At 39.2% G+C, this 20,663-nt stretch overlaps 1 protein-coding gene across 2 annotated transcripts in view; it reads left to right on the top strand.

Moving 5' to 3' along the window:
- ints10 (integrator complex subunit 10) overlaps nt 1-20,663 on the top strand; it is a 60,107-nt gene that overhangs the window by 11,856 nt on the left and 27,588 nt on the right. For both annotated transcript variants that reach the window (XM_073042787.1, XM_073042786.1), the window contains exons 9-10: nt 4,029-4,165; nt 15,713-15,866. In XM_073042787.1, coding sequence (XP_072898888.1) covers nt 4,029-4,165; nt 15,713-15,866 — 291 coding nt within the window. The remainder of the gene's footprint in view (nt 1-4,028; nt 4,166-15,712; nt 15,867-20,663) is intronic.

Genomic DNA, 20,663 nt, shown 5'->3' with positions numbered 1-20,663 from the left:
ATGGGAAGGGGAAAACATTATTTAGAAAATGTTCATAATTTAGGAACATTGAACCTAACAGGTTCAAGCTTTGGAATGAAGATAATCTTAGGAATATGGTTTGAATGGTTTAAAAAAATGATATTTCTGGGCTTTGGTGTATACCAAAGGGACAAATGAGGGTTGCAATTTGGATGGGATCAGAATCATTCCTCGCAATGGATATTTTTGAAGACAAAATTTGTAATAACTTTATTGACCTCTCAGTCACCACCATCCATTTTCTCTCCCTCTCCTCGTACCCATCCCCCTCCCCATCCCACCCTTCCCTTCTGCCCTCCCCCTCCCCCTTTATTGAGAGGGCAATAAAGTTGTTACAGATTTTGTCTTCAGGAATATCCATTGTGAGAAATGATTCCAATCCTATCAAATTGCAATTCTTATTTATTCCCCCTGGTATACATCAAAGCCCAGAGTCCTGAAGAAGTATCTCAGCCCGAAACGTCGACTGTGTACTCTTTTCCATAGATGCCGCCTGACCTGCTGAGTTCCTCCCAGCATTTTTGTGTGTGTTGCTTTGGATTTCCAGCATCTGCAGATTTTCTCATGTTTGTTACTTTTGTAATCCTGACCACTTCATGACAGGTCCTAAAGAGTGTGGTAAATATCATAATTGTTTTCCCTTTGTGGAGGTGACTTGATATTACAATTTTAGATAGGAGGAGTGATAGGGTATTTAATGGGGAGCTCTTCAATTTACAGTAGCCAATCCAGATCCAGGTTACTTAAAGCTCAGTATCGAAGCTGCAGGCCAGAGGCAGCTTTCCAAACCGTTGTTGAAGTTTTTCACTTAAGTACTTGAGAATGGATGTTACGCTCAATCAACATCCTCATGATAAGATGTTAAGATCCATCTTTAAGATAAAGGTTTTCTGCTATATGCTACTGCAGCAACACATTATTCTTCAACAGTGAAGGTTGGCAGAACACATGGTGTACTTCACATTTCACTGTCGTCACTGTAACAGCAGAGTGTTTGGATACTTGATTAAAAGAGTATTAGTAGATCAAGATCTCAGGCCTTGCACAAAACTTATGATTTACTGGGTTGCAGTGACTCAGTCTTATTTACAGCAAATATCTCAAGTGACTGAAAAAAATCCGGCAATCTCAAAACCTTCACTATATTCCAAAGTAAAATAAAAAGATGTTGTAAACATTCCACAGATACTGCTTGATCTGCTGAGAGAGAAATAGATTTAACATTTTAAGTCTAGGTTTCATGATTTGGACAGATGAAAGGTCTCAGATCTGAAATATTAACACTTCCTCTCTCCATTGATAACGGTCTGACCTTCTAATTATTTCCAGCATTTCCTGTTTTATTTCAGATTTTCAGGTTCTGCAGTTGCTTTTTTTTGCCAGTTTATTTTGAGCTCTCTCATGGGAAGGGATTATTGAGTGAAAGATGAAAAGATTCAAGGTAGTGCTCAATCCTTGTTGAAATACATCATATCCATGCAGTGGGAATTTCTGATCCATGACAGCACAAAGTGAAGAGGGAACATTTGGAATGGTATTGACAACATTGAGGGGCAATGCATTATGATAACACAGAGGCCTTTTGGGATTTGCACAGGGGGTTGTTCACCTTGCAGATTACACTTAGTCACCCCATTGGCCACCACCTTCCCCATCTATAGTAGAATCTACTGTTGCCATATTGATGACATTTGCTACTGCAGAGCCACACAATCAGGGCGAAAGTATATCATTCTTGATCCCGAAGGACTGATTAAGAAGACTGGCTGCAAGTATTGATCTGCCAAACATACTGCAGTCTGGTGAAGTTTGAGGGGTTTCAAAGGCTCTATCTGAGAATGTTGATCTGCCGAGCAACTTTCACTAAACAACCCTGAGACAAAGTAACTGGTCATTTATGTAATTTCATGGGTGGTTGTTGCATTTGCCTCTGTGGTAGAGATTATGACTGCAAAGATTTTGGATGTTTTCAGGACATGAAAGGCAATTTCTTTCTTGTCATGTTTGTCAAATGTTTGACATGAATGTTTTACCTTTCTAATTTTGTTATTTGCCCAGAAGATTACACATCTGTCTAGATTTAACTTCCATCGCAAATACATTCCATCAAAAATCATTCTGCAAGACTCAATTGTTGTGACAGTTCCACAACAATTTTCATTATAAACTCCACAGTAAATTCATGGAGATTAAGGTGTAAGAGAATTGGTTACAGCCAGTTCCTTCCACTACTGATATTTTCTAGCCAGCTTGGATCTTGGGTTCATCTCCCTTCATCTCTTTTCTATTTGCCTTGTATCTCCTCAAAATCAAATTGGACAGAATGATAATGACTTTTATCTGCTGATACACAAATTTTCTGGAAGCCATTATGACTACTGTGGATATAGAAGTTCTGTTAGCCACTACATGGCCATTTCACCCCATACATAAACCAGTCACCTCCAATTGTTTCTCCCTGTTCTATCTGCAGTCTCAAAATGCTTGCAAATCTTGCAGAAAATGGGAAGGACCTGGAGAAGGTGACAGACACATAGGATTGAATCAAATAAGAGAATATTCTGAGGAATAAAATATGTAAAAGATCAGTGGCCTTTAAGAGAAATTATTGAGAGAAACAATTGCAATGCCCATGTTCAGCACTACATCATACAGAGAAAAGAATAGATTCATTTGAAAAGTGCAAAAAAAAATGAAGATGGAATGTTCCAATTCCAGGGTGTTGCTGAGAATTAAAGCGAGTTGTGGAGTACAACCGCACAGAAACGTGCCCTTTAGCCCACTGCATCTACATTAACCATTTTCCCATCTATTGTAATCCCATTTGCCCACATAGATTAGTATACTTTCTCTTACCTTGAGCCAAAAAAATGCAGGACAAAAATCAAATGGAGAAAGGAATTGCCATTTTCAAATAAAGAGCTATCAAGGGAAATTTATTTAAGTGGGGAGGGATGAAAGATTTTGGAACCATACTTGATTATCCATTTTTTTTGCCTTTTATGCCACAATAATTGAAATGATATACCATGCCATGCGAATGCTTTGTTTCACGTTAATTTTGGTTTCATCTATACTGTAATTCTCGAAAGAAAGTGTTGTTCAGTTGCAGAAGCTTTCCTGTTAGTGACCAACTTTTGAAATTACATTTAGTTTCCAAGTTCAGCAAGCCAACCCTTCCTTCTTTCAGCCTGCAGATAAATATAAAGGAATGTATCTATATGATTTTGTATATCAATTAATGAGAAAGTTGGCAAAGTTAACATTTAACATTTGTTGATTTGAATGTTGCCTGTAATAAAGTGTGCGCTGTGGTATTAAGCTAGATGCCAACAAAGGGATTTTAACATCATAAATGTTAAATGGCACCTTTACATTATGCACAGTGAATACATTTAAACCAAAATACCTGAATGATCTTGTTAAGCTACTTGTACAGTACTGTGCAAAAATCTTAGGCATGTATGTAACTAGGGTGCCTAAGACTTTTCCACAGAAGTGTATTTGTCAACGTGGAGCGGAGAGTGAGATGTTAGGAATGGTGAGGGTAGAGCGCTGCGGGAGGGGCTTGGGACAGGTGGCAGAGAAGTGTGCTGGTGGCATGGGGTGACAAAGTTGTAGACACACCTAGTCCTGAGACACTAGGCAAGATCATTTGATTCCAAACATTTGGTTATTGATCATTACAGAATGTATCTCTGGTGCTTCCCACTCTATCCCCTCTCCCTTCCCCCTTTCCCAACCATTGTTACCCTCTCTCTGCCCCTTTCCTACTCCAAGTCCACAATAGAGACCCATATTTTTATCAGATTTATCATCACTAACATATGTCATGAAATTTTTATTTTTGTGGCAGCAGTACAGTGCAATACATAAAATTATTACAGTACTGTGCAAAAATCCTTAGGCACCCTAGCTATGTATATGTGACTAAGACATTTGCACAGTAATGTATTTTTGGTTGATGCACATTGTTTTGTAACAGTTAAAATACTTTTTCTTATTAGCACCAAGCCCTTCCAGCAGCCAAGTTCCTCTTATTTTATTGGATGACCTGTCAAATATCTATGGTGATGTGGAAATCGAACGCAGTAAGCATATTCACAAAAGGCGTAAACTTGGAGACGCGAGAGAGAAAACACTGGTGAGTAATCTGATCCATTGAACATTTCACACAAAAATGCTGCCTGGCCTGCTGAATTCATCCAGCATGCTGCTTGGATTTCCAGCATCTGCAGATTTTCTCTTGATTGCCGTTGAACATTTCAATACTTTTGGGAAGTTGTTTTCCTCTATGCCTTTAATGACCTGGTATTGGATATTTTGCAGTACTGTGGTGTCAAATGCAGAAATTGGTCAGCTTCCATCAGTACACCAGTGAGAGCCTGCTACTTCCTCTGGCACTTTTTTTTTTGACCCTGTAGCTGGTTATAGGTGATCAGACTGTCCATCTGATATCAGTCTGATTGAACTCCTATTAAAAATTTGGAGACAAAAGTCAATGTCATTTGCATCTGTCACAGACTCTGTCCTGTAAATAATTCCAACCCATTCTATTGTTTCAGTTGGGTCTTGCTTTATTGCTGCATTGAAGGACCTTCATTAAAACCAACTTTTTATCAAACCTTCATTTGACATTATTCTCTTTCTCCTATGCATCTACAAAATGTTTTGTGTTGTTTTTAATCAATCAACACTACTGTTTAATTGCAGATTGTACAATTTTTTGTAAATTTCTTTGACTGTCACATCTTAATATATTTCAATGTCTCACTGTGTTCTAAAAAATTTTCTCTTTAAATATCTGAATGTACCATGAACAGATGGACATTTCTGTTGGCAGTTTTCTGTACTTTTCTGTACTACCATAATTTCTTACATTTTGGCAATTTACCACAAGTTGAGCCAAATTTGCTTTTCTCATTTGAGATACTGTATCAAGAAGCTTAATTGAAGGGTTAATACCTGCATTGATTGTTTGCCTGTTAAGTCATGATTTATACATATGATTTTATGCAATTTTTACAATATATGTTTCATGTTGATTTTGGTTTTCTTTCCCATTTAATATAAAAATATTTAAACTATTTCAAACAAGAAAATAAACAATCCATTGTGCCCTTTCTTTCATCAGACTTCCTCTGCTTACTATATAGAATGCAGGAATATTGTTATGTCTTTGATGGTAACACTTGCTGCTTTGACATTCTCTTCAATTTACTTTATTTCTGGATAGTGCATGACTGGTGAAATATATTGGGCCATATCTTAAAGACAGCGGTGAACTGCCCCTATTGCTTCGTTTGTTTTTCCAAATCCCCAAATCATTGTGTGCCTGAAACAGCAGTACTTAAAAATGTGTCTGCTTTTAGCTGTCAAACCTGTCAAGGACCCTTAATGCTTCTTAATGTCAATGACATTCAAAATTAGTTAAATATGTTAAAATCAGTTGAACATCACAGTGATAATCGGATAATCTGCTGGAGGAACTCTGTGCGTTAAGCAGCTTCTATGGGAGAAAAAGAAGGTTGATGTTTTGGGTCAAAGTCTTCCAGGCTCTTGTGTCTACAGTAATGAGATGTACATTGCGTTTAAAACACATTTTAAAGTAATATGTTTAATAAGTAATAAAGTAGGTTAGTATTAAGATATTTTCATTAGACTTTGTGTTGAGGTCAATTTACAGTTGGCCCTCCTTATCCATGAGGGATTGGTTCTGGGACCCCTCGCGGATACCAAAAAACGTGGATGCTCAAGTCCCTTATTTAACCTGTCTCAGTGCAGTGGACTTTAGGACCCACCGGAACTCTGGACCTTATTTAACCTGTCTCAGTGCAGTGGACTTTAGGACCCAGCGGAACCCTGAACCTTATTTAACCTGTCTCAGTGCAGTGGACTTTAGGACCCAGTGGAACCCTGAACCTTATTTAACCTGTCTCAGTGCCGTGGACTTTAGGACCCAGCGGAACCCTGAACCTTATTTAACCTGTCTCAGTGCGGTGGTCTTTAGGATCAGGTGGAGCTCTGAATCCGCAATGTTTCTGTTCACGAAAATAATCACGATCACGATTGAAAATATAGTGAAAATAATAAAGCGATCGGAAAGAGGTGAAATGCCATCGATCATTGGAAAAGCATTAGGTTACAGTCGGTCAACAATCGGAACAATTTTAAAATGATGAAGTGAGAATAATGGAGCATGTGAAGGCCCTGCCCCGAAGAAAGCTACAATTATTACTAAGCGATGCAGTGGTTTAATTATTGAAATACATATGTTTCTTAAGTGTTTTATATGCATAGAAAGGTAAAATATATACTATATACTAAGACAAACGTTTGACTAACTGACGCTAAATAATACCTGTTACGTACCCCGTAACTGGGTTAACAAACCAGCAGAAGTGGAATGATACGTTGGAGTCTGGTGGTGCTGTAACTAAAGGTGTTTATTAGTAAACTAAGCAATACAGTATCAAAAATGCAAATATACATATAAAACAGGTTAGCAATGATATATATATATATATTTATACAGAAGTGTAGAAATAAGAATCAAAAACCAAGCTCTATCAAAGTCTAGGGGTAAATGAATAGTCTTAAGATTATGCAGAGTTCAGTTCAGTTTAAGTCGAGGTAGTTGCTGTTGTGACGTTAGAGAGAGAGAGAGAGAGAGAGTGAGTGAGAGAGAGAGAGAGAGTGAGCGAGAGAGAGAGAGAGTGTGAGTGAGATGTGAGCAGCTGCAGCAGGCAAACCTTCCGTTGTCTTCTTGTCCCATTGTACTGATGTAGTCATTCGGTTATGACCCCTCCGTTCTCGGCTAGACCGTTCTTCCATGGTGGGCTCGTCACTCTGGCGTGAGTAGACACACACACAAGACCCCACCTTTCCTGCCGTCACACTGTGAGCTTTGTGACCGATCTCCCGAGTCGGTCCTCCAAGCCCCCACCTTCCTGTGGGTGCACAACACTCTTACAGTGTCTCATGGTGTGTGTGTCGGTGTCTCAGCAGACCCATCTTTTATCTCTGCTGACGGGGTATCAGCCACCCATCAACTCCATGTCCATCAAACCGACCACTCCCTGCTGTCTCCGCAGGAATGTTAACGAGCAAAGAAGTGTCCTTGTAGCAAAAGGTAAATAATCAGTGAAGAAGCCATAATACTAAATCATGTATGTCTCTCTCTCTCTCCCTCTCTCCCTCTGTTCTCCATCTCTCTCTCTCGTTAGCAGCATAGTTCATGGGGGGCGGTCAACTCTGGACCCCATCTCCATCTGGTTTTCTCATCACACATAACATACCGGATGTACCTGTTCTGACTTACTTAGTAAGAGAACTTGCGTTTTTTTCCGATCCCGATCCATGATAACCTACGCACATCCTCCCGTATACTTTAAATCATCTCTACATTACTTATAATACCTAATACAATGTAAATGCTATGTAACTAGTTATTATACTGCATTATTTAGGGAATAATGACAAGAAAAAAAAGTCTGTACATGCTTGAACAACAAGTGCTGGAAGAGCATTCCCGGGTTGTCTTGATTCGCGTTTGGTTGAATTCGTGCATGCGGAACTCGCAGATAAGGAGGGCCGACTGTATTGCAACTTCTTCTGTTCATTATACTAAAAAAAGAATGTTTTGGTTTAGAGTGGATTTATAGAAAACACCAGAATAGTTTGAATATAAAAATAATGATTACTGAATTGACATGCAAATGTGCTGAAGCTGATGTGTTTTCTGTAGTATAAGTAATTCATCCCCAATTGAGTTCTACTTGGTTATAGAGTATCAATTCAACACTATCCCAACACTTCTCTCTAATCTTTTGAACAGTGGTGCTGCTCATACCTGTAACACGATTTCCATCTGCAGGACATTTGGGAAATAAATCAGCTTGTAACACTCTACTCCAGAACCCTAACTTCAGTCATCCAGCTCTGTATACAGATGATGCTTGTACAAGTGCATGTTTGGAGATTTAGTGCAAGGTCACTCTCAGCTCATCCATTGAACTTACAGGAGAATGGCCTGTATTTCTGCAGAACACAGGCCATCACACCTATACCCTATTACATTGCCCTCAGAAAAAAGGTCCCCAAAAATATCCTTGTAAGTTGGACTGTTACTCACATCTTGGGAGCTGCCTCTTATTGAAGATAAATAATGATGAAATTTTGAAGTATCTTTTTGTGTATTAGAACAGCTTTTGCTGTTCGAAGGACCTCAAACTTGATACAAAACTTCTGGTCTACTAGGCAATGACCACTTCTATCCTGACGCATGAACTACCCACAGCAGACATATTAAAACATTAGAGGGATATCATCAGTGCTGAATCCACAAACTCTCCAAAACTTGTCTGGCAGGATAAGTGAATCAACATTGTTAGATTGCAGGTTGTAATCATACTTGGTTTGCTGTGATGGACAGGTTGTGCCACTTATTTACCCAATAACAGGCTCTCCTCTTCTGAGTTCCATAACAGCAGCATATTACAAGCTGGACAAGATAGACTGATTTGAGGAAATTCTTACAGCCTCTTGGAATGTTCCCACTGAATCCTTGGATCATCAAAGCACAAAATGGAGAAGGAGCATTCAGGATGGCTTTGATAACTTTGACACCAGTCATCAAGTGCACACAAAATACGAGCTAAGCAGTTCTTACTCCCCTGTGGCAGAATTCTACAGTCCCACTTTGGCCTCTGCAGCCACCTTAAAACCCATAGAATTTGACATATTTGAGGGACCATCCTTGACGTATTGCCTAAGGAGATCATCATTTTCATCTATGTAGCCATTCTTTAATAAAAATGTCATTAATTTTGAAATATTTGCATTTGATGGATGTAGATCAGAAAAAATTCATTTGCAGTAGATATACAGAATGACTTAAAAGTACATTTAAAAGACTTAAAAGACTTCAACCTGTGATTTTTTTGTGTGTTGCTCCAGATTTCCAGCATCTGGAGTTTTGTCCCTTTTCCTGTGACATTAACATTGCTTTCATAGATCATTACTTAGGACATCACTCTCAAAGCTGCATAATGCATCCAAAACTATTACTACTTGTGAGGCGGCCAGTTTGTGATTTTTGGTGAGAAGCTGGCAGACTATAATGTATCAAGGATAGATAGAAAGAATGCTCCACATTCTATATTTTATGAAGACCTTGCATTGATGAAAGACTAATTGTTGTGCTTGTCCATCGCTGCAATACTGAAAGTTGAACCTCAGGAATGTTGTGAGACAGGACTGAATAACATTCTGAGAACAGAAGACTTTACATCCACTTTCTTATTTGTTCTGCATGAATAATATGGGTAGAAATGCCAAATAGAAACTTCCTATTTTCTGAGCAAACACGAGGAAATCTACAGATGCTGGAAATTCAAACAACAACACACACAAAATGCTGGTGGAACACAGCAGGCCAGGCAGCATCTATAGGGAGAAGCGCTGTCGGCGTTTCGGGCCGAGACCCTTCGTCAGGACTAACCGACAGGAAAGATAGTAAGAGATTTGAAAGTAGTGGGGGGAAGGGGGAAATGCGAAATGATAGGAGAAGACCGGAGGGGGTGGGATGAAGCTACGAGCTGTTCGCCAATCACCTTTCCAGCTCTTAGCTTCATCCCACCCCCTCTGGTCTTCTCCTATCATTTCGCATTTCCCCCTTCCCCCCACTACTTTCAAATCTCTTACTATCTTTCCTGTCGGTTAGTCCTGACGAAGGGTCTCGGCCCGAAACGTCGACAGCGCTTCTCCCTATAGATGCTGCCTGGCCTGCTGTGTTCCACCAGCATTTTGTGTGTGTTCTTTCTATTTTCTATCACATTTCTCTATTGACCTGACTCTCGATCCAATTTCATGGAAAACACATGACATTCAGCATAAAATTGGCTTGATTTTCATTCACTAGGTGGCTAATTTGATGTTTAGCCACCTATTTACTTAATTTGCAAGAAGATTATCAGCTTTAAATCCTTCAGTTGGCTGACTGAACTACTAAACTGAAGGATATACTGTATGTCTGAGCATTGGGAATGGGGTAATATTTAATACTTGTGCCAAGAGTGATGTTTTTTTTCTACTGGCTTGCATCAAACAACTGAGTCTTCCAGTCTCTTTTAGCAAAATATGACAATATTTATGCTGTTCTCCATTTTCATGATTTATTTCCAACGTAATTCAGTTCCTGTAGTAAGAGGTTTATATCCTAATGCATATTGCACATGACTGACTCAGTCATGAACCTTTTACTAATTTATCCTACAATGTACAATGGAGAATTGTAAAGGGACTATGAGAAACGGTACCTAGTAATTTTGAAGGGTGTGTGGAAGTAGGGCTCTGCTTAGTTTAAAAGGAATGCTGGGAATTGTCAAAGGGAATGTAGGAAATGAATCCCCAGTGAGTTTAAAGGTAGAATAAGAAACAAGTTTAGCTGGATGCCAATCCATCGGAGTTTTCAAACTATGGGATAGTGGTAGTCTATAACAAACTTGTCAATTTATTGGCAGAAATTTGGGGAAGCAAAAATTGTGGGGATTGAGCAGGCAAGTGAAGTTGAGGACATGATCTTAGAGCAGGGCTGAGGGAGCCTATTCTTGCAATTGTGTTCTAACTAAACAGTTGCGATATAGATATTACTCACAATGGTAAAATAATATTTTATTTATTATTTACTAACATTTTTATTCCTGTTAGGAAATGTTCCTTGCATGATCTGTAAAACAGTGATCATTGGGGAGCACTTTACTAAGCTTCTTGATCTAATATTGGTAATTAATTTATACAGTATTTTTGCTTTTGGCTGTAATGCCAGATGTTATCTTTAGATACAGCCACACAGCTAGCTAGCATTTTTTTAAAAACTGGCAGCTATATGGTTATATATTAAGCAAACACGAGGAAATAGGCAGATGCTGGAAATTCAAGCAATGCACACAAAATGCTGGTGGAATGCAGCAGACCAGGCAGCATCTATAGGAAGAAGCACAGTTGATGTTCGTCAGGGTCTCGGCCCGAAACGTTGACTGTGCTTCTTCCTATAGCTGCTGCCTGGCCTGCTGCGTTCCACCAGCATTTTGTGTGTGTTGCATATATTAAGCAAAAATTGGCATCTGCTGCTAAAAGTAAAAATGTCATCTGTTACATGGATAGTGCTATGTTCCTCTGTTTTTTGTACCATTGATATTGGCTAGTTGTTTGCTTTCTGTCCAATTCTCTCCATCTTGATTCCTTTCTCTTTGTTTTTAAAGTCACTCTTCATATCATTACAGCTTTCCCATTCCTCTTTTGAGGATAATCTCAGTCATTGGCTTTTTCCTTTTTGTTTGGTCTTCCCCACTGTGCCTTAAATGTTTGAAACAATTTCATGCATTTTATGTGGTTCTCCGAATGCCATATCTCATCTTATTGGAGCATATTTAACCTATGGGAGATCAGAGAGTCTCATGACTACATGCACATCATTGCTGGAATGTGGAAGTAATGTTTTGCTGTGAACTAATTATAGAAAAAAAACTAAGTTCCATTGAGACCACTTGCTAAATTGATAATGTCACAATTTGCTCTTTCAGTGCATAACAAGTCTAGGGGTGTGTGATGAAAGATTAAAGTAATTTTGAATTACATTTACTGTACAGACTAAGTAGCAATAGATCAGTATTGCTTTATTAAGTGTGGACTCTGTGTCAATTATTGATTTAGTTTTTGTTGTGAAAACATTTAGAGAGTATTTATGAAGTGTGCCTAAAAATGTATTTCTAGTGCTTAAGAAGCTGTATAAAATTTTGAGGGGTATCGATAGCGTAGGCTGTGGGTTATCTTTCCCCTTATCAGAGGTAAATAAAACTGGAAGGTATAAGAGCAAGAGATTTTGAAGGGGTCTGAGGGGGACCTTTATCACCTAGAGACTGGTACCTTGAATGCACTGTCAGAGGGAGTGATGGAAGCAGAATTGTTGTGTCTAGACAAGCACTTAGATCACCAAGGCATATAAGCCTACTGGTCAAATGTTGAAAGATTGGATTAATATGAATGGGTGCCTGTTTATTGACTTGGACATAGTGGGGCAGATGGCCCATTTCCATGCTGTATGACTCTGAACTGAAAAGTCTACTGAACGACCTTTGGTGCGCAATGTCTTTAGATGGCTCTAACTCATGTTCTTGTTGTTTTCATGTACAAACCCCATTTCCAGAAAAGTTGGGATATTTTCCAAAATGCAATAAAAACAAATATCTGTGATATGTTAATTCATGTGAACCCTTATTTAACTGACAGAAGTACAAAGAATAGATTTTCAATAGTTTTACTGACCAACTTAATTATATTTTGTAAATATACACAAATTTAGAATTTGATGGCTGCAACACACTCAACAAAAGTTGGCACAGAGTTAAAATAAGATTGAAAAGTGCACAGAATATTCAACTAACACCGGTTTGGAAGACTCCACATTAAGCAGGCTAATTGGTAGCAGGTGAGGTATCATGACTGGGTATAAAAGTAGTGTCCTTCAAAGGCTCAGTCTTTGCAAGCAAGGATGGGTCGTGGCTCACCCCTGTGTGCCAAAATTCGTGAGAGCATTGTTAGTCAGTTCAAAAGGAACATTTCCCAACGCAAGATTGCAGAGAATTTAGGTCTTTCAACATCTATAGTACATAATATTGTGAAAAGATTCAGAGAATTCAGACATCTCAGTGCATAAAGGGCAAGGTTGGAAACCACTGTTGAATGCACGTGATCTTCGAGCCCTCAGGCGGCACTGCCTAAGAAACCGTCATGTTACTGTGACAATTACAGCCACCTGGGCTCAGGAGTACTTCGGAAAACCATTATCACTTAACACTGTCTATCGCTGCATCCAGAAATGCAACTTGAAACTGTATTACGCAAGGAGGAAGCCATACATCAACTCAATGCAGAAATGCTGGTGAGTTCTCTGGGCCCGAGCTCATCTCAAATGGACTGAAAGTCTGTGGGACCATGTGCTGTGGTCAGATGAGTCCACATTTCAGCTAGTTTTCAGAAAAAATGGGCGTCGAGTTCTCCGTGCCAAAGATGAAAACGACCATCCTGATTGTTATCAGTGAAAGGTGCAAAAGCCAGCATCTGTGATGGTATGGGGGTGCATCAGTGCCCACAGCATGGGTGAGTTGCATGTATGTGAAGGTACCATTGACTCTGAGACGTATATTAGGATTTTAGAGACATATGTTGCCATCAAGGCGACGTCTCTTCCCGGGACATCCATGCTTATTTCAGCAGGACAATGCCAGACCACATTCTGCACGAGCTACAACGGCGTGGCTTTGTAGACACAGAGTGCGTGTGCTTGACTGGCCTGCTGCCAGTCCAGATCTATCTCCTATTGAAAATGTATGGCGCATCATGAAGAGGAGAATCAGACAACGGAGACCACGGACTGTTGAGCAGCTGAAGTCTTATATCAGGCAAGAATGAACAAAATTTCCAATTGCAAATCTACTCCAATTAGTATCCTCAGTTCCAAAACGATTAAAAAGTGTTATTAAAAGGAAAGGTGATGTAACACAATGGTAAACATGCCTCTGTCCCAACTTTTGTTGAGTGTGTTGCAGCCATCAAATTCTAAATTTGTGTATATTTACAAAATACAATTAAGTTGGTCAGTAAAACTATTGAAAATCTTTTTGTACTTTTGTCAGTTAAATAAAGGTTCATGTGAATTAACATATCACAGATTTTTGTTTTTATTATGTTTTGGAAAATATCCCAACTTTTCTGAAAATGGGGTTTGTATTTTCACAGAATAGATGGTACATTCTATTCTGTGAAAATGTTTCATGTTTTGCATGCAATGTCATGATCAACTGGTATGAGTGTCATCATTACCCAGTTTGATGAAGAGTTTCTGACCTGAGCCATTAACTATTTCTTTTTCCACTCCCACTTTCTATTATTTCTTACTATATTTCAGTTTTCCAGCATCTGCAGTTTAAAAAAAAAAATTCAGTACCAGGCTGTTCATTGACATTTAAAATGTACATTACTTGTATATTTTAGAGGTTTTGTACAATTTTCTATCATGATCTTTGTCATTAATATTGTCCATGTAGAAAATGGGCTAAATCAACCCATTGTGTTACTGCACAACCTCTTTCTCTTCCCTGCTTGGAGGTTTTCAGCATTTTCTATTTTTATTTCAGAACCTCTAGTGGACATTTTTTATAAAGAGAGGATAGATCATTGAACTTGGTTTATTTTGTAAATTTTCACTCTTAACCCTTTTATAATTTATTATTATCTAGATTGTAAAGAATAATGAATGGTGGGTAGATTTTATATTCCAAAGTTCAAAGTAAAATTCATTACCAGAGTATAGACATGTCACATGCAACCCTGAGCTTCTTTTTCCTGTGGGCATAGTTAGCAAATCTATAGAACAGTAACTGTAAACAGGATGGATGGACAACAAACTGCAAATATAAATAATGAGTATGAAAGAACATCAAATAACAAGATAAAGAGTCCCTAAACTGAGACCATCAGTTATGGGAACACCAGCAATGGAATAAGTGTAGTTATCCCCTTTTTGTTCAAGAACCTGGTGGTTCAGGGGTAGTAACTGTTCTTGAACCTGGTGGGGTGAGTCCTGAGGCACTTGTATCTTCTACCTGATGGCAGCAGCAAGACGAGCATAGCCTGGGTAGTGAGGATCTTTGATGATGGATGCTGCTTCCTTATGGCAATGTTTCATGTTACCTGTGATGTATTGGGCTGAATCCACTACCTTCTGTAAGATTTTCTGCTCAAAGAGATTGGTGTTCCCATACCAGGCCACAATACAGCCAGTCAGCACACTTTCCACCACATACCTGTAGAAGTTTGCTAAGGTTTTTGATAATGTGCTGAATCTCTGCAGACTTCTGAGGAAGTAGAGGTGCTGTTGTGCTTTCTTTGCCATTATATTTATACGATGGGTCCAAGACAGGTCTTCTTGAAGTTACTGACCCTTTCCACCTCTTATCCTCCAATGAGTATACTGGCTCATGGACCTCTGGTTTCCCTCTACTGAAGTCTACAATCAGTTCCTTGGTCTTACCGATATTGAGTGAGAGGTTGTTCTTATTACACCACTCAGCCAAAATTCGCTTTCCCTCCTATATGCTGACTCATCACTACCTTTGATACGGCCCACAATAGTGGTGTCATCAGCAAACTTGTATATGTCATTGGAGCTGTATTTACCCACACAGACGTTTAACACACAAAATAGTGGAGGAACTCATCAGGAAGTGTCTGATAAATGGTCTTGGTTCAAAATATTGACTGTTAATTCTTATCCATAGATGTTGGCTGATCTGCTAAGTTACTCTGTGTTCTGTGTGTTGCTCCGAATTTCCAGCATGTGCAGAATCTCTTTTGTATTTGTTTTGTAAATCTGTGTTTGGACATTTATTAAGGAATTGTAGACAAGTATGGGGTTGAATTTAGTTATTTGGTAAGGTTGGGTAGCTTGGAACTGTCCTTTGTTAAGCCTACACAGAAATGAATTGCGTAGGATTTCCATCATGGAAGATGAAAACTTCTTCAGCAGGGGATCAACAAAAGAAAAAAATGGTAGAAACATGTAATCAGTATCATAAAGTAATATTATTGATTTATCTTAAAATTTGAATAAATTATTTTTTCATTACAGAGTTCAGATGATGAAGAATGTTCTGGAAAAGTGCGTAACCGTCACATTCTTGTCAATAAAATAGAGCTGCCAAATTCAATAGATGTGCTTGAGAGCTTTAAAATAGCAAGAGAAAGTTGGGAATTGCTTCATTCCCAAGAGGCTTTGGAAAAAGGTAGGACTGCTACTATTCTGAAGTACTCTGTAGAGGTTAAGTATCTAGAGAAAAGAGGAATTCTTGAACATTATCTCTTTCATATTTTCAACACTGGAATCAATTATTGGGTGACCACTGTTACGTACCCCGTAACTGGGTGTCTGACCAGCAAAGGTAGAAGAATCCATTGGAGTCTGGTGGTACTATTTTCAAACAGTGTTTATTAGTAAAATATACAAATCAATATCAACAATGCAAATATATAGATAATACACGTTAGCAATACTAAACCTAAAAGTGTGGGTATAATAATAATCAATAATAAACAAGCTCTATCGATGTCTAGGGGATAATGAATTGTCATATGTGAATATAAAGTTCAGTTCAGTTCATACGTGCTGAGGTAGTTGTTGGTTCTTGTGTTTTAATCGGTGGAGAGAGAGAGAGAGAGCGAGCAAACAGTGACAGCTACAGTCAGGCAAACCTTCCTTTACGTTCTTGATCTGTCGATGTGTTGTGGCCATTCAGGTATGACCCCTCTGTCCTTCAGCTAGACCATTCTTCTGTGGTGGACTCGTCACTCTGGCGTGAGTGGACACACACACAAGCCCCCACCGGCCCTGCTATAACACTGTGAGTTAAACTGACCGATCCTTTGTTCGGTCTCTGATGCCCCACACCTTCTCGTGGGTTCCAGCACTCAAGCAGTGCTCACTAGTGTGTCTCCTGGTGTGTCTGAGGGGTGTCTCCCCAGACCTCACTTTTATCCCCACTCACGGGGTCTCAGGTGTCAATCAGTTTTGAATGGCTTTGTCCATCAAACCAGCTCACTCCGGCTGTCCACTGAGGAATTTTAATGAACAGAATGGTACCAAGTAAACAGCCCTCTCCGGAGCCATAAGTCTTTCAGGAGTCATAATATGGTGGAACAACAAGCCTCTCTCCCCTCTCTTATCAGTAGCAGATGTTCTGGCATGTTTTTGTTCCATCTCTTTCTCTCTCATTAGCAGCATGGCAACAGTAACGGTTTGCAATTCTCCTGGGGGGGGGGGACGGACATGGGCAACTCTGCACCCTTCTGCCCATCAGAGCTGTTCATCCTTCATAACACCACCAAATGTATATTACTGTATAAATGGTTCTTGATTTATAGATAGATACTTTATTCATCCCCATGGGGAAATTCAACATTTTTTCCAATGTCCCATACACTTATTGTAGCAAAACTAATTACATACAATACTTAACTCAGTAAAAATATGATATGCATCTAAAATCACCCTCTCAAAAAGCATTAATAATAGCTTTTAAAAAGTTCTTAAGTAGTTTACTTAAATACATTGAGTCCTAACCCCGGCACTTTAACATATCTTACTCCTGGCGGTTGAATTGTAAAGCCGAATGGCATTGGGGAGTATTGATCTCTTCATCCTGTCTGAGGAGCATTGCATTGATAGCAACTTGTCGCTGAAACTGCTTCTCTGTCTCTGGATGGTGCTATGTAGAGGATGTTCAGGGTTTTCCATAATTGACCGTAGCCTACTCAGCGCCCTTCGCTCTGCTACCGATGTTATACTCTCCAGTACTTTGCCCACGACAGAGCCCGCCTTCCTTACCAGCTTATTAAGACGTGAGGCATCCCTCTCCTTAATGCTGCCTCCCCAAAACGCCACCACAAAGAAGAGGGCGCTCTCCACAACTGACCTATATAACATCTTCAGCATCTCACTACAAACATTGAATGACGCCAACCTTCTAAGGAAGTACAGTCGACTCTGTGCCTTCCTGCACAAGGCATCTGTGTTGGCAGTCCAGTCTAGCTTCTCGTCTAACTGTACTCCCAGATACTTGTGGGTCTTAACCTGCTTCACACATTCTCCATTAATGATCACTGGCTCCATATGAGGCCTAGATCTCCTAAAGTCCACCACCATCTCCTTGGTCTTGGTGATATTGAGACGCAGGTAGTTTGAGTTGCACCATATCACAAAGTCCTGTATCAGTTTCCTATACTCTTCCTCCTGTCCATTCCTGACACACCCCACTATGACCGTGTCATCAGCGAACTTCTGCACATGGCAGGACTCCGAGTTATATTTGAAGTCTGATGTGTACAGGGTGAACAGGACCGGAGAGAGCACGGTCCCCTGCGGCGCTCCTGTGCTGCTGACCACTGTGTCAGACCTACAGTCTCCCAACCGCACATACTGAGCTCTATCTGTCAAGTAGTCCACTATCCAATCCACCATGTGAGAGTCTACTCCCATCTCCGTTAGTTTGTGCCTTAAGATCTTGGGCTGGATGGTGTTAAAGGCACTAGAGAAGTCCAGGAATGTAATCCTCACAGCACCACTGACCTAGAATAGAAGTCTGGGACAACTTTAAAGTATAACTGTAGTATTCTTAGAGATTAGCTGGTTGCTTATTTCCATGTTCTGGAAGTCCTATCTTAACAATTTGCTTCTAAAAAGAGATAATTACTGTTGGTCACAGTTTTTCTGTTTTCATTCTGCTGTGTTTCCTTTTATTCAAGGATGTTGATAATAGTGTTAATTATGTTTTGCCGTATTGTGGGGTTATTTGTTTGAAAGTTCCTCAGTTCAAATCTCAGCTCCTCCAGATTTCAAGGGAGTTGCCACAATTTGCATAGCAGTTCTAGTTTTCCTCATCATAAATTTGAAAAGTTTGTGGATGTGTAGATGAAAGCTGGATATTCACAAAGACTTCTGGGGGATGATATGAAATACACATATGCACATACACTTTGATACGTGCTTTTTTGCAATTTAATATTTTAAGAGAATTGTCGTAACATAAAAGATCCTGAAGGTTTTGTCAAGGAGGATATGCAGAAGGTGCATCATGGGAAAATCTGTAATGTGGTCATTGTTTATGAGTTCACCTTTTTAAACATAAGGTGAAGCAATTTCTCTCAGATGATCTTACCACAGGCAGATGGGAATGCAGAGTTGAAGCTACATTCAGATCAATCATTATCTCATTAAATGGCACAGCAGGCTCGGCATGGGTGGCTTACTGCTCCCAATTTGTATGTTTAGTTGGGCTTTTTTTTAAGAAGTGTTTTGATTCATGAAAAATCAACAGCATGTGCTGCTGTACTTAATGATAATGCTTGAAGAACCAAGATATGTGTGGCACTTAAAAGAACCATGATCTTTATGCCAATATTTGAGACAAAAATATGAAGAGGCTGATGGATCTTTTAACAGCATGAATGTGTTCAAAGCCTTAGATGGTTTGAATGTTTCAAAAGGTGTGTAAAGCTGCATCATATACATCTTCAGTGGTAACACAATGTAGATACATCGATGGTGAGAAAGTTTCCAAAGGAGCTAAAATGGCGATTCTGAAAAATAGCTGTTTAGTGCAACTGAGACTTGGTTTGTTTGGAAGAAGGTGTTGTCATGTTTTCATTTTAAGGGATGCGAAAATTACTCCAGGCTCAGACAGCCACATTCATCTGCTCTTCCCTCTGAAGGCAACACTGAAAATGACTGTAAACTTAAGTTTCTGTAGTCTGCTATCTGGAGAATTCAAGGGCTCTAAAGTGTTGCATTCTGGCAATTTAACACAGAAACCTGAATTAGGTTGCTGCTCTAACAAGATTAAATATCGTATTTTCTTGATTGATATCTTGTGAAAAATAACTTGAACAGTAGGGCCTTGCTCATTGTTGTGAATGCCCTTGCTGAGGTCATGGCTAAAAATATTTAGCGGGCATTTTTGTTTCCCATACCCTGCTTTGTTGTTGCAACCCATAGATCAGGGTGTTATTACTGCGTTCAAAGCTTACCATTTTAGTGCATCATGAGGCATGTTATTTTGGGAGTCAAATAGCTAAGACAAACCCATCATTCAGGACATTTGGAGATGGTACAGTATCACGATAATCATAAGCTACATCAGTACTTCTGGGGGATGATATAATCTGTGTAACAGTGAATACGGAAAGTTATGGTCAAAGTACCTGCAGGATTCCCTTGGGTTTATAAGCCTGAAACATCATTGTCAAATTGGGAAATGAGGATGAGTTTGATAAAATAGACCACGTTAATGGGAAGAATTATTGAAAGCTTATGTGAAGAGCTTACATAGAAGAATCTATTAGAACATGAGAAATAAAGATCGCAGCAAGAACAAGAAGTCATTTGCATTGTGCCACCAGTGCCAAATCAGCTCATTATACAACAAGACTATAATATTAACAGCCTTCTTCAAAGACAGTGGCTCCAATATGGAGTATTATATTTAAACATGGCCACATTATAGAAGATACTGTACTTTGTTGTTACAAAGTTTATCAGTCGAAAAAGAAATCAATCCAGATTCGCGTCAACTTAATTCATCAACAGCCCAGTGTAATAATCTGAAGAGTTCTCTCCTAAGTTTGCAAATTCCAAAAAGCACAGGTTTGCCACTGCCACATTATCTGAGTATCAGCTAATTTGTCTTTTATCTCTTTGGCTGCCACTTGGTCATGTAAAACTACCACTGCCGATTATATATGAACTTACAGATTAAGAATAGAAGTAGATTACTCAGACTGCTGAGCCTGTTCTGAAATTCTTTAGGACCATGGTTGATCAACATCCTCAGCTGAGTATTCCTCCTTTTTCATTATAACCTTTCATCCACTTATTTATCACATATCTGCCTCAAGGAAGACTACTTTCATTGGCTTCTGAGGAAGACCATTCTAAAGATGTTGAAAAGGTTCATGAATTTTAAAAAATCTCACTGCAAGGTTAATTGTTAATTAAATTTTATTTTATTATTTTAAGTGCTTGTGGTGAT

Source organism: Hemitrygon akajei, chromosome 4 (genome assembly GCF_048418815.1).
Source record: "Hemitrygon akajei chromosome 4, sHemAka1.3, whole genome shotgun sequence".
NCBI classification, from domain to species: Eukaryota; Metazoa; Chordata; class Chondrichthyes; order Myliobatiformes; family Dasyatidae; genus Hemitrygon; species Hemitrygon akajei.
This window is presented reverse-complemented; position numbering and strand designations above follow the sequence as displayed.